Below are 15,271 nucleotides of genomic sequence, written 5' to 3'. Positions count from 1 at the left end.
TATAGGATGAGTTTATTAAAATAACATCAATAAATTTAATAGCAGTATAAAATAATCCAGAATAATGAGAAAGTTTACTGTCTTTTGTGTTAGTAGACACTAATGACTGGCTATGTGCATAGTGATTTAATTTGACCTTTACACAGGACACTCTTGTGCGGTGTTGATTTGTGCCACAGTGAGGCTTTCACCTTGGAACTGTCTTTGGAAATAAGAGCCTGCATAGTGAACAAAGTAATGCTTTATATGGTATATTGCTTTTCCTTCTTTTTTTTTTTTTTTTTTTTTTGTATGTAACTCAGGCTAGCCCTGAAACTCACTATGTAGCCCAGGCTGGCCTCAAACTCATGGCAACTCTCCTACCTCAGCCTCTCAAGTGCCAGGATTATAGGCACATGCCACCATGCTCAGCCATAAATGCTTTATAAATGCTTTGATTTTATTTCTAGTCTTTTTTTTTTTTTTTTTTTTGTGCTGGAAATCGAACTCAGGACCTTGCACTTGCGAGGCAGGCATACTGCCACTGAACTAAATCCCCAGCCCGGTTTTCCTTCTTTGCCTGTCTCAAAACCATAGTCTCAGCTACACTCTTAATCTTTTCTGTGACCTATAATCCCTTTCAAATGCTGACTGCCAGAGAGGAAGAGGAGCGTACTACCTTTCCTGTGTTTTTTCTGTCCTCTGTGTCATCCCTTCAAGTGACTTACCTCTTTTTACCCACTTAAGAAGTGACTGATTGCCGGGGAACACTGGCCAGTGACTTGTGGTGATAACCCCAGTGACAGACCATTTCGACTGGGAGGTGGGTGACAGTTCCTTGGTGTGAGGGTGACAGTGAGCCCCTGGGCAGTGTGATTGAATCATGACTTCAGCCCTTCTTACAGGGCCCTGGATTAAGAATCAGTGCCCCAAGTACTCAAACAGAATGCTTTTATTTCACAAAAGAAACCCACTGCAACAAAGCTGTTAACTAGTATGTTGCTAAATAAAAACAGGTCACACTTGAAGCGTTTGTGTAGTCTGAGTTCTCCATGCGTATTTTCAGCCTAATTGCATTGTGTGGAAACTGTAGCAGGTGTGTTTGGATGGAAATGGGTAGAGGCGAGAGGTGGAGGAGGTTTGTATTTCAAGTATGAGCTGTTAAAGAACCTCCATTTTGAGGATTCTGTCCTCAGTCTCACTGTCTTTACCCAGCATCAGTCATCTCCTCCTTGGGGAGCAGAGTAGTTCTCTTTTGGCCCAACAGACTAAAATCTCAGGAAAGGACCCAACATTGTTTTCTGAATTTCCCAAACTCATTGGAACTGGGTTAGAGGAGGTCACAGATTAAAAATAACTAGGCTTCTATTTCAGCATACTATTTGTGGTGATGTTTATTTTAATTGTTCTAAGGATTGAGTATTTAAGAAACAGTTCCAAAATAAAGACAACAATGAGTTTTAAAATTGATGGGTGTTCTTGGCCACTATTCAAGTCTTGACTTGTACAAACATATTTTATATGTTGCAAGCTGATTTTTAACTTTACCCAAATTTTTTTATCTCTATTCTAAGATGAGTCTAGCATTAAGTTTATGGGACTATGGACTTCCTTTCACTGCTTCTATGTTTTGTATTTCAAGAAAATAAAGAGGGGTAGGGGAAGAAAGTCCTTGTTTCTAATAAGACTCCAAGAAATGCAGGAGGCGCAGGCCACAGACCAAGTGCTAAGTGACAAAGCTCTGCAGTATTTTCAAGGAATTACTGCTCTGTTTAGCTAGGATCCTAACTCAGTAGAGCAACATAAATACACACACCTTGATTAATCCAAGCCACTGCAGCCTTCAATTTAAATACCAAATATACATCAGGTTGACAAATTGAAGTAATTGTATTCATCTGTGTTTATGGGCAGTAGGACCTCATACACTGCTGGTGAGAGTATATTGCTGTAGTTTCCTAAGGAAATAGATGGGTTTTGTCTGATAAAAGTGCAACGAAATAGTCCAAAGCCTGCAAGGCTCTTTTTGGGATTTGCTCCTGTAAGGTACAATCATATAATAGCTTTTCAGGGTTGTTTGTAGTAATAGAGAAAGCAGAAGTCAGAATTTCCTACAAAAGGCAGTTACATAATTGCATTTCGGTGTAGCTGTTGTGTGAGACACCTGGAAGTGTAACGCTGAACTCTGGACAAGATAAGGACAAGATGGTCTGGCTGGTGATGCATAATGTGGTCTCAAAGGTTTGAAGCACACCTGTGAGGTTCCCAAGATGAATTTCTCTACTTAATATAAGGATGTATATAGGCTGATGGCCAACCTGGAAAAACTACTTACACAGTCTGACTTGAGTAAATGATTAGAAGGTAGAATAAGCCCTGCTGAATACACATAATGGAGTACTACTCAGCCATAAGGAAGGATAAATTTGAGACCTTTTAGGAAAATGGATGGACCTTGAGATTGTATTGCTAAGTGAAATAAATCAGAAGGCTAAAAAGTACAAATAATTTAAAGAGCAAAATAAAAGCCTAATGATAAGAAGCAGGGAGATAGACTTTACGGAGATGGGAAGGGGATCTGAAGAAAGGATGAGACAGGAGCCAGGGGTAAGAAGTAAAATGGATCAAGATGCGATATATTCCCCACATGAATTTTGTATGTATCATAAACATATACTAATAAAAAAATCATACAAAGAAAAGAAAATCCATGCTACAAACTTTTAACCAGGATTCCCCGAAATTCGGATTTCTTGCACATAACGTCAAAGTTCAAAATCCATATTTTGAGTAAATGAGAAGGACCCTGGGCAGTGGTGCCTAGAAGTCCGTCAGGCCCCTGGTCCTTTTCCGGACATTCATGTTATGTTGTGACACCTGCTCTCCCCTTAGTCAATTTTTCCTATGGAGTCTCATGAGTCCATTCCGTTATCTCACCTGTTGTAATTGTCACATTCAAACAGTGGGCTATTTTTCAAAAATGGGTTAAATTTCTATGATTCACCCTTAAAGTATTTAAGATATATTAAATGGACAATCAAGTTACATAGAAATAAATTTTAAAAAGAAAAAGAGAGAAGGCAAGTATATTCATGTTTGTTTAGAGATAGTGGTATAAAGAGATAGAGTTAGTGCTACTTCGAGAAAGTGGCAGAATTAAGAGACTGGCTGCTTTCCTTTTGTACACCTTTGTCTGTCTTGTTGGAACATGTATGGATTTTTATAGTTTGATTCAGAAGTGTCATTGACTATATATTTAAAAGTCTCAGCTGTATAAATTTTTGCAGAAAACCACTTTTCTCAGTGTATCTCTTCATTAATGAGAGGAGGGTTTGGGTGGAGAGAGAAGGTCTTGTTTGGGTGAGGGCTGGGATCTGAGAAAGCTCAGTCGGGGACAGGTGGTGAGCTGGTTCAATGTGGAGAGAGAAGGGATCAGAGCAAGGTTGGGGGGCAGTGAGCAGGTTCAGAAAAAGCAGACGGGAAGCAGATCTGAAGAACCATCCATCGTGGAAAGCGAATCGGATTCAAAGGACTACCCTCAGCAGTCTCCATGAAAGCGCCCCTGGTTCCTACCATCCTGAGTGGAGGGAAGACTGCCTGACACGGTGTGTTGGGGCTGAGAATCCTGTTGTGGTGCTTCTGTCCTGTTCACTGAACCAACAGAGCAGGCCGGGGCTATTTTTAGACATGAACCAGCAAACATCCATGAAGTGGCAGCATATCAAGGGCTAGCTTAAATGACAGAACTGGAAAGGGTAGCCAGAGCTGACAGCAGAGAATCAAGCCTATTAGTGTATCTCGTGATTATATAACCGGCCCCAACTGTTTGCACTGGGAATCTTTTTAGTAACTTATAAAAGTGAGAAGTCTATTTTAAACAAGTGTTGGAATGGTTCACTGGCATCTTTCTAGATAGCTATTTTTTATTCTATTATAACTCATGTACCATAAAAGGCACCATTTCCATGTATGTAGTCCAGTGGTCTGGAGCATATTCACAAAGTTATGTAGCCATCCACTGCCTCTGTTCTGAACATTTTCATCACTCCAAATGTGTTGCAGGTGGTCGGTCCCTCTTCTCCGCTTCCTTGAGCCCATGCAACTACTAATATACGTTCTGTCTGTGGATTTGTCCTTTCTAGACATGTTACATACATAAGATCCTACACTGTATGACCTTGCATGTCTGGTTTCTTTCAGTGTATCTTCAGCTTCTTCCACGTGCCCTCCACGCCTTTTTGCAGCTAGCATTCCCTCCTCCGTTGAAGGGATGCACCAGATTTTGTTTATCTGTTGATCAGTTGATGGACGCTTGGATTATTTCTATTTTTAGGAGCCACACTGTAGTACAAGTTTTATGTGAAATAGGTTTTCTGTTCTCTTGGGGATATACCTATGAGTGGAATTTCTGTGTCACAATTTACTGTGCTTAGCTTTTTAAGGAACTGACAAAGTATCTTCCGCTACACCTATGTATTAAATTCCATGTGTATATTGTTTTTAGCATGCAGTCACTAGGAAGGCTGGGTTTTATCCTTAGTAAATCTGTGTAACAATTACTGTGGCCACACATGGTCCCAAAGACAGGAATATTAATGCACTTAGCAAGTATTTATTGTTGCTTTTGTGTTACGATGTCAATATGTCCTCATGGATCTTACAGTCTGGAAGAGGAAACAGCCCTTCAATCTCTCCACTAAATATATAGTAAAACTGGGACAAAAATACTGAGGAAAAAGTGTGAGGAGATCATTTAGATCTGGTGCCAATGGCAAAGGGCAGGTGAGCCATAGAATGTCACCTGGAAAGTGCTGTTAGAACTGAGATCTGGAAGATTTGTAGAAATTTAATGAGTGAGGGCCCAGCAAAGCATGTTCTTGTCATGGAGACAGATGCAAGGGATCTGATGAGGCAGGACAGAGCCTGGTATTTTCACCACAGACAGCATGGGAAGGGTGCAGAGGGAGCAGCAAGAGCAGAAGATAGGGAGTCATCAGGAACTGTGACCACTTTGAGTGGTACAGGAAATTTTAAAATACTGGAAGAGAAAACCTTTTTATTAGTAAAAACTATTCCAGGTTTTTTAAAGAATTTTTGAATAACAGGAGAGTTTAAAACTAGAGATAAACCATGCAGCATAAGAACATAATAAACCATTGCAAAATCATTATAGCATTCTTAACAAATAGAAATTAATTTGCTTAGAGTATTACTATAAAAACAAAACTGCAATTAAAAAAACCATTCTCAAGACCATAATTGTAAGTGAAATAAATCAGACATTTAAGTTTAAATCTTGCTGTTTTTCTCTTATGTAAGAAACACAAAGTATATCTAAGGAGTAAAATAAAGTATAGGATAGATGCTAGGAGTAAGGAGAGCTTTTTCAAATGAAAGGGGAAGTAAGAAATGCGGGGAGGACAGCAGGAAAGGAAAAGGGATTTAGAGAAAAAAATTGAAGGAAAGCATGGAAATAGAGCTTTTGCAAATGATGAGGAAAAAAAGGATTGGAGGGCAGGGAGAGGAATGGGACAAAAATGAAAAGAATTATGATGTGTTATGCACGTGTACAGATTCCCCATGATGAATGTGATCATTATGTACTGCAAACATTCACTAAGGAAAAAAATACCTGAACTAACAATTTAATTTAACAAAGTTACAGGATGATAAAGTCATTATAAAAACATTTCCATATACTCGCAGTGACTGGAAAATGAAATTAAAGCATATAATTTATACAGTAAAAAAGCATAAAATATAAGGAAATCTTATGAAGGAACAAGTCGTGAGAAATTATAAAATATATCTGAGAGAAATTAATGGAGAGAGAAATAAATAGAGAGATATAGCTTCTCCAATATTAAAAAACCTGAGCCCCATACCAAATTTTAGCAGGGTTTTTGCATTTGTTTTATTTTGCTTGGCAATTGATAATTCATGGCTAGGGTTGTAGCTCAGTGGTAGACCACTGCCCAGTGTGCCTGAAGCCCTGGGTTTGATCCCCAGCACACCAAAAAAATCTGATAATTCAATTCTGAAATTTATGTGGAAATGCAAATGATTTAGAATAAACTAATACTACAAAGCAATAAATTTGGATGACTTACAGTACCTAACTAGTGTCATGAGATAATAATTAAAGTGATGCATAATAGTATGAAAATAAGCAAATCAGTTGGTGGAATAAATAACCTATAAATAAACCCATTATAGGTCTGTATTGATATAATGGGGGAAAGAAAAAACTTTTAAACAAAATCTTATAATGTTGCTGGAAAGTGCAATGTAAAAATACATAATTACTGTATGACATTGAGTGCAGTCACCTTCAGTATCCTTGGGGATTAATTCCAGGATTAGCCTCCCAAGATACGAAATCCTTAGATGCTCAAGTCCTTTCTATAAACTGGTATAATATTTGCAGATGGCCTCTGTTCATCCTCTCAAATACTGTATATCATCCTAAGATTATGTATAATACAATGTAAATACTGTTTAAACAAATATACAGTATTGGTTAGGGAATAATGACAAAGAAAACAGCCTGCATGTTCTGAGTACAGACGCAGAATTTTAAAATATTTCTCTCCATAGTTTGTTGAATGTACAAATGCAGAACCAACAGATACAGAGGCTAATTGTACATGAAATACAAGCTGATCTGTAGTAACTAGTTTATACTTGCTTCTGGGGGGTGGGACGATGGATTGCCAAGGAGAATAAATGATTGTTCTGCAGTTCTGTATCTGTGGAATGCCAGATTCACAGATGTTTACAATTCTCAAAGCTCATTGAACTAAAAACTTAAAATTATGTTCATCTTATGTTACACTTTAGAAAATGAAAATGAAAACCTCATGAGCATGAGCTATGCAGGTACTCTAAAGAAGAGGAGCAGTCTAGGTATAAGAGGACAGGAAACCATGAGTGTAGCCTCTTACAATATGGTGGCCAACATTCTACCCTAGCCACTTGTCACATCTGGGACCTGAACTCAAAGTTTCCTGACCTTCTGAGCCTTTCAGTTAAGCCTAAATTCTTTGTTTTGTTTTGGTTTTTTTGCTCATAGATTCTTTTTTGTTATTAAATGTTATAATCATTGCTGTCATTTTTTTACAAAAATTGTGTACATTGCCGATATTAACATTATGTTTTGATATACACTTAGCCTTCCTTATCTAAAGGGCCACATCCGTGGATTCAACTAATCTTGGATGGAAAACAGTGAAGAAAAAAATTGCATCTGTACTGAACATGTGGTCATTATTCTCTAAATAATATGTCATCACAACTATTTACATAGCATTTACATTGTATTAGGTATTTTAAGTAACCTAGAGATGATTTAAAGTATTCAGGAGGATGTGCATTGGTCAAATGTTAATAGTACACTACTGCATATAAAGGATTTGAACATCTGAGGATTTTTGGTGTCCTTGCCTGGGCCTGGGTCATAGAACAATACCAATGGAAGACTGTATTTATACACTGTGAAATGATTGAATCAATCTGATAATATACATGATTATATATATGTATATATGTTTTCATCTCATATTTTATGAGCATATTTAAGATCTATTCTCCCAGAAATTTTCAAGTATATCATATATTTAGTATAGTCATACTCATCGGTAGATCCCTATAATATTCATCCCATGTAACTTGAAATCTTTACTTTCATGTCATATCCCTTAATTTTATAAGTACTAGACTCTGATTTTTTTAAAAAAAACTAAATATAAGAATCAGGAAAATGTTTACAGAGATGGGATCGTAGGAAATAAATGGCAATAAAGATCTGTAGATACTAGTGGATTTTTTTCTTTAAATTAATTAATACATACTTTTAACCCAGTCTTTGTGTTGATAATCCTGGGTATAGTGGGTCCAGTTGATTTTACCAGTGCTTGTTCACCATATGGTAGCCACTGAGTTATGTGATTAAAGGGGGGAATACTCTCATTTAGTCTGTATTCATCATAACAACTAACTTTGAAGAAGACATTCCGAGACATTGGCAGAGATAGCACCTAAACCCAGGGCATTTTTACCTACATCCTGTGCTTTGAACTCCTGGTTCTCCATGAGCATCAGGGAGCAGGTTTACACATAGAATCAATTTAGACCACTTTGGTTGAACTCTGTAGGCTGTAGAATTGTGCATATTAGGATATGGTGGTTGATTTTGGAACATGTTTAATTACTGTAAACATTAGAATTTCATTGTTGGTGGGAGTGCAGACTGGTGCAACCACTATGGAAGTTAATGTGGAGATACCTCAAAGGATTAGGATTAGAGGTTCCATTTGACCCAGCCATCCCTCTGCTGGGTATCTTTCCAAAAGAATTAAAAGAATCATTTCACAGTGATATATGCGTTCCTGTGTTTATAGCAGCACAGTTTGTAATAGCTAAAACATGGAAACAGCCCATTTGCCCATCAGTTGGAAACTGGATAAAGAAGATGTGTTTTTTCCAAAAACGGGAATACTACTCAGCCATAAAGAATGAGAAATTAGAGTCATTAATAGGAAAATGGATACATATTGAGGACATACTCCTAATGAAATAAGTAAGTCACATGTGTATAAATACCGAGTAGTTTCCCTGGTGTGAAAAGCTATAATGGTACATAAGATCCTAGTGATATAAATGACAATGTGAAATAGGAAGAAAATGGTTTAAATGTGTAGGGGAGGTGGGTAGGGTAGGGGAAGGGTAATAAGGGAAAAAAATAAGAAAATGAAAAAATGGAAATAAAGTATTTGTAAATAAGGAAGGAGACAGGGGTGAAGGGAGGGCAGGGACAAGGGTAAAAAATGAGAACCAAGACCTGTCCCAATGATGAATGTAACTGTACTGTATACCTAAAATGTACCAATAAACTCATGAGGAAAAAGAGAATTTTAATTTATATAACTACAGATATTAGAAATACTTTAGTTTTAGCCTATTAACTTAAATTTTTAAAAGTTAATGGCGTTGATTCACCAAAATGCACTATAAGCATGTTTTTTCTTACATTTATTTATTTTTTCCTAAGAGCAATTGAATCTCATGTGTTGGCAGTGCTGTAAGACGTCAGAAACAAAAAGTTGAATGAGACACAATTCCTATGTTCAGAGAACTTTAAAACAAAATACTATAGTGAGATTAAAATAATTTATATGGTGATACTGATTTAAAGACCTGTTAGATAATTAACAGTAAATGTTGCTGTTTTACCTTTAGAGGATTATTATTTTTGTGACTTTTTCCATAGGGTTCAGGCTTTGATTTTCCTAACATCAGAAGAAACTGAATCTAATATACTTATATCTGTAAATTATTCATTTTGTAAATATTTAGGTTGCTCCATGTTTTGTGCTGTCTCTTGGGAAAGTAATGATATAGCAAATATGAGCTTTGACCTCACAGAATGTGTTGTCTGGATAATTTATTGATGGGGCCTTGCTTTTTTAAAAAAGTACTACTGAATATGCCTTGTTATCTACTTACATTACTGCCTTGCCCTTGTTTTATTTTCAGTATCTATTGGTATATTCAATATTATGTCGCTGATGCACAGGGTTAAGTTGTACTGTTTACTATTGTGAAGCAGGAAAGAAACACTATGAAATAATCAAGCTTCTATCATAATTTAATAATAGCTTCTTTCATTTTTTACAGTGAACCAACCATAGAAAACTTTGCTCTTTTTGCATTATTATGAACCTCATGGTACAGATTTCTTCACGATGTCTTTATGTGTTCAAATCTTAAATTCTATTACTTCTCTGCTTGTGATTCTTTCTTTAAAATAATACTATTGTAGTATCTGAAATATGTGTAAGATAATTGCTGCCCTTTTCACATCACTTTTATGTCTTTCTTCTGCAACCCAGACCAGTAATTATCGATGCACTGAAGGAAGCACTTGGTAATTTAGGTAATTTAAATGAGACAGTCCTCTGTTTGTGACATGTCATTGTTGAAGCTGAAATTGATAGAAGTTTCTATTTCATTGTGTAATTTTATGTATTCTTGCTATCATGATTAGTTTTTAAACATGAAAAATTGCTACTAGCCACTTTATTCAAGCTATTTACTTAAAATGATCATTTTGTCAGGAATAGCCTTTTCATGGGTAGTACAAAATGGTCATGAAATGTCATCTTTTTTCTTTTCAGTTTTGAGAAATGGTGCTTGGGAAATTGTTCACTGGGAAAAGGTATGCACTGATTTTTATTTGTTCCAGGAAAAGAAATACATAGAGGTGTATCTAGTATATGTAATTTTTGCATGTAATATAAGTACATCTCAAGAATTCCACTGGTATGAAAACATTTGAGTTAAGTTGTAAACATACATGGAGTCTTCAGTTAGTCATATCCATTTACTATTTCAAAAGAAATACCTAGAACTTTTTGTTTCTTTCATAGTATATTTTGAGTACTGTTTTCATAGATTTTATTTAACCATGAGCTGTTTTGTGTTGTAATTTTTTGTTAATCATCTACTGTCCAAGTAAAAATAAGAATTATTTCATATTGTATTTCAAATTCATATAGTGAGGTTAATGATTTATGTAAAGAAATAATTCGTTTTTAAAAACATCACTTTCTAATGAACCAGAAATCGGTTCCATAACATCAGAGGTTCATTTGCTCATTGAACCACCAACATGTTAGTGAATTGAGTCATAATTTAACAAATGTTATCCTGGTACCGTTATTTTCAGACTTCACTTTCAAAAGGTAAGCAAATATTATTCCCTTCATTCTGGAAGATTTAGCCATTAGTTATCCACAAGTGACTTGTGTTTGTAACCTTGGGAGATGGCTTTTTGGAGGCCAGTCTATCTGAGAGACTTTGTTTCCTGGGATTTTCAGGACACTGGAGGTGTATCTCACAGGACAGTATCTTGTTAGAACAGTATAGGTATTACCTACCCTTTAGTCAGTTCATTTGCACTCCGTTATTCCTTGGCCAATTTAAATTCGTGTGTTTGATTCTACCTTATGATGTTCATGGTCACGCTGTATCCCTACAGGATAGGATCCCTTCTCAATAAGAAAGTAACTGCATTTTTGTTGATTTTTAAGTGGCCAGAATAGAAACTGACATCTCTTTTGAATAATTGAAAACTTATCACTCTCTCATTTGGTCTTTGACATAAGAATAAAAAAGATGATAATACTTTGTGCTTTTTTTCTATGAGAGTCATCTCTGTTTTCAGCAGAGCAAAGTAAAACACAAGAAAACTAAAGCACTTTCCTAGTAAGTTTCTTTTATGGGCTTTTCTGGCACTTGTGGATTTAAAAATTTTAGAGAGAAGACAGGATATAATCACATATGATAAACTGAATTTATATTGTGACTACTTGGGTTGTTGGTGTAGTTAACATACATGCACATCCTAACAAATTAATATACCAATTGCTTATCTTCTTTCTTAGACTGCTTGCTCAAAAAAGTCAGGATCTGCTACCTCACTGTAAACTTAACTTTTGATGCTTCTTATTTTCCTAATATGCAGTCATTATTTCAAGATTGTGTTAATTATACATGGATTATTGTTAACTCTTATAATTTTTGAGGAACAAAATACTGGATCACCAGCCCTGGTTATCCCAAATGATACCATTTTTTAATCACCTTAGAGAGCACTACTAGAGGGATAGAATTTAAAGTGTTGCCCAAAGTCATTTAGCTAAAATAAGCTGAAATTATTTAACAACTAGAATTAGTTAATTAATTAGAATTGATAAACTTTGGTTCAGTGATTACTTCAACATAAATATTCAAAAATTAACAGCATTCTTATGTTGACAGTTTCAAGTCAGAAAGCATAAGGTAAAGAAATTTTATTCTCACTTATGTGTGGGATGCTTACAAACAAATTTTAAATATATTTGACATTTGTAAAGAAAGCATCTGTACTTTAGGTGTTAAAGATTCACATAAATACAATGACATATTCCTTGAGAAATTAAAATAAAACATCAGTTATTCCAAAATAATAATATAATCCTAGGGAAATTACTATTTTTCTCAAACATTGATTAGATTATTAATCTGATTTTTTAAAAATAACCAGTTGAGGAAAAGTGAAGAATATTGTGCTAGACTAAACACTTAAAATAGAAAGAAGTTAATAAAATAGTGTGTGTCTGTTTCAAAAATAGGCATTGATGGCTAGAAAGTATGATAGAACTAATATAAAAAAATACAGTGCCCTGAAATAAAACCTGTTTAATATTTGATAAAACAGGCAAAATAATTGGTAAAATGATTAATTAATTATGTATTATAGATTAGCAGTTTTAAGAAAAATACTTGAATATAAAATTATATCTAAGCCACCACCTATGATAACAAATTCTAACTGGCTGAAACAATTGTTAGAACATTGTTTTAAAAAAGGCATACAAATAGAATAAAGATTTTAATAAAATTTGAAGCTCTCAAGCTTAAGCAATTTGATTATATAAATTTTTAAACATTTACACAGCAAAAGTCTGCACCCAGTCAGGTAAATGATTGAGATCATTGTTATTTGGATGAGAAATAAGAGTTGGCAATAAATAAGAAGAAATATAATAAGGAAGCCAACAGGCATATTAGTCAACCTAATAGTAAAAGTCAGAAATTTAAACAAAATGAAGTCTCATTTGCTGTGTTTTCAATAAATAAAAACAAATATACTTGTACTTCAAAATTTTTATTACGTATTTCACGTGCATATTATCATGGATTGGCCATTTGGCTATTTATATTAAGAACCATAAAAAGGGAGTTCTGGGAATTTACCCCAAGGAAATAATAATAAAGTAGGAGAAAAACTTTACACATATAAAAGTTTATACTTTAATGTATTTATAATAAAATTAGTATACGTGAGACACAATAGGGAAACATTTTCTAATTCTATACTCTTGTATATTATATGACAAGTAAATGTTGTGATTTTACAAGCTGACAGTACACAGACCCAAAATGCTATGATTATTCAGCAGATTTTTAGTGTGTGTGCCAAGCAGTGAGCACATAGGAGAGAGCAATACCTATCAGGGCTCCTGTGTCATAAATTGAGAGATGAAAAGAACAGGTCCTGGTATACTGAGATGCCAGCTGCAGGGGTTTTTTTGTTCATTTGTTGTTTTTTGTTTTGTTTTTTAATGGTATATGTAACAACTGGACAGGCACAAAAGCAAATTTACTTGTTGCATTAGCCTGATAATCATGGCAGATCTTTTCCTTGGCTATATAACATTTTGTACAAGTAAAATGAAATCATTAAACCAAAGCCTAGTGCCATCCACATGCCAAGGTAATATGAGAAACCTTTCTCTGCCATTCCAAATGTGTGGCCACTGTGGTTGCTTTTGAATGGGCCTCTGAGGACCCGCAAACTTGCACAGCACATATCGAACATTAATATAGTTTTTCCCTCCAGTTACTGCCCTGCAGTATTTTCCTGTTGCAAAATATTAAGTTTCAAGAATTCAATTTTAAAAGAAAATATTGTGATTAAAAAGCCCCACATGAGGAATTACATCTCTACTCTTGAAATGTAAGCAGCTGGCTTCATTACCCTCACCACAAAAATTAGTTCTTTACATTGAGATGCAGCTGGGACTGCAGGTTTTGGGGATACAATGCAGTTAGACAATTCAGATGAATAATGTTGAAATTAATGTATTTTTCTGGTTTAGTTGAGAAGCATGGCATGCTGGGTTGTATGCATGCATGAAAATCATCTGTAAAGTCACTTTAATGCATGAAGTTTCTACCAGGAAATGTACTTACTTGTTTGGATTAAGACTATATATCTCAAAAAAATCTGCCAAGCATGGTGGCACACACCTGTAATCCCAGCACTCTGGGAGGATGAGCCTGGCAGATTGCAAATTCATACCCAGCCTGGATAACTTAGCAGCTTAGTGAGAGACCCTATCTCAAAATAAAAAATAAAAGAGCTGGGAATGTAGCTCAGTGCAAAGGCCCTGGGTTCAATTCCAAATACTGCCTCCCCATCCCTTAAACAAATATAAATATGCTGAGACCTAGAATTGGACAGTTTGATTTTTTTGTACTTTGATAATCTTTTCCTTTTTTCTTAATTCTCACTGCTAATATCAGTGACTTAAGAAAGTTCAAGGTAGTGGACCAAATGCTCTTACATTTCTATCTTCCCTTTGGTATTTTGGGGCTGAAACGGCTTTGTCATGATGTTTCTCCACCTGGGATTTGTGGTCAAAGCCTTTCTGCCATCTGGGCCCTTTTTTGTCTGTACCTCTTACGCTGGAAAGGAGCTCAGAGCCAAAAATGGAAGAGAAGGGCTTGATTATCTTTGAGAAATTGAAAACATAGGCAAGTAAGTGTCCGGCGTTCTTCAAGTAATGCAATACCTACTAGCACTTGGGTGAGTCCATAGTACCCACTAGGGTGACTACAGTGTACAATATGAGATGTTAATACTTTCTTCAGTTTAAAATCACAAGTCCTTTTGTCTTACAGTAAATAAAGATGTTGAAAAGCAGTGGCATCAGTTAGGGATTTTTGTAAGTCTAATTACTTCAATTCCTAACTCTCTGATGAGCACAAATGTGATCCCAGTTTTATGAAGCATATAGTTTAATTGGGGAGGAAGCATTAACATACACTAAGTTGTGAAAGAACAATTAAATGATAACCCGAGTAGCATTGTAAATGCCAGACTTACAAAGAATTTATATTTTATCATCTTGTCAGTGAATGCTATGAAAGTATTATCATAACACATTGTTTTAGAGTCCAGTTTACATTTATATTTCCAGGTTTTAATTTTTCCTATTGGCACCTTTTTAGGTAGAGAATGTTTGATTCTAAGGTCCTTGACAATTTATTCATTTCAGATAACTCAAATTTCAGATTTCAGCTAAAATAAATCATTTTGAATCAAGGGATCTTGAGCTTTACTACCTCAGTAATAAATATACATATCGAGGACTAGAAGACATTTCCCCTTCCTCTTCCTTCCAGTAAGAACAGAATAGGCTCTCTGCAACAGTTTATTATGATTTCCACTAAGGATTCTTTCCAAATAATATATTCTTTTAGAATTCAAGGAAAAGTAGAGAGTGGGAAAAACAAAAATGGCTTTCCTTCCCTCTGCTAGCTGCAGAAATTTATTTTTTAAATTTGTCTGTTATGAGAGAGAGCACCAGGGGCCAGGATTTAGCTCAGTGACACTGCCCCTGCCTCACAAGCACAAGGTCCTGAGTTTGATCGCTGGTACCAAAAAAAAAAAAAAAAAAAAAAA

At 35.3% G+C, this 15,271-nt stretch overlaps 1 protein-coding gene across 1 annotated transcript in view; it reads left to right on the top strand.

Annotated features, from left to right (window-relative positions):
- Atp8a1 (ATPase phospholipid transporting 8A1) overlaps window positions 1–15,271 on the top strand; it is a 222,484-nt gene that overhangs the window by 55,303 nt on the left and 151,910 nt on the right. The window contains exon 8 of the mRNA XM_010625163.1: window positions 10,155–10,195. Within this exon, the coding sequence (XP_010623465.1) occupies window positions 10,155–10,195 (41 nt within the window). The remainder of the gene's footprint in view (window positions 1–10,154; window positions 10,196–15,271) is intronic.

The sequence above is a fragment of the Fukomys damarensis genome, unplaced genomic scaffold (genome assembly GCF_012274545.1).
Source record: "Fukomys damarensis isolate Sample0158 unplaced genomic scaffold, DMR_v1.0_HiC HiC_scaffold_35, whole genome shotgun sequence".
Taxonomy (NCBI): domain Eukaryota; kingdom Metazoa; phylum Chordata; class Mammalia; order Rodentia; family Bathyergidae; genus Fukomys; species Fukomys damarensis.
Note: the sequence above shows the minus strand (reverse complement) of the source record. Positions and strands in the feature narration are given on the sequence as shown.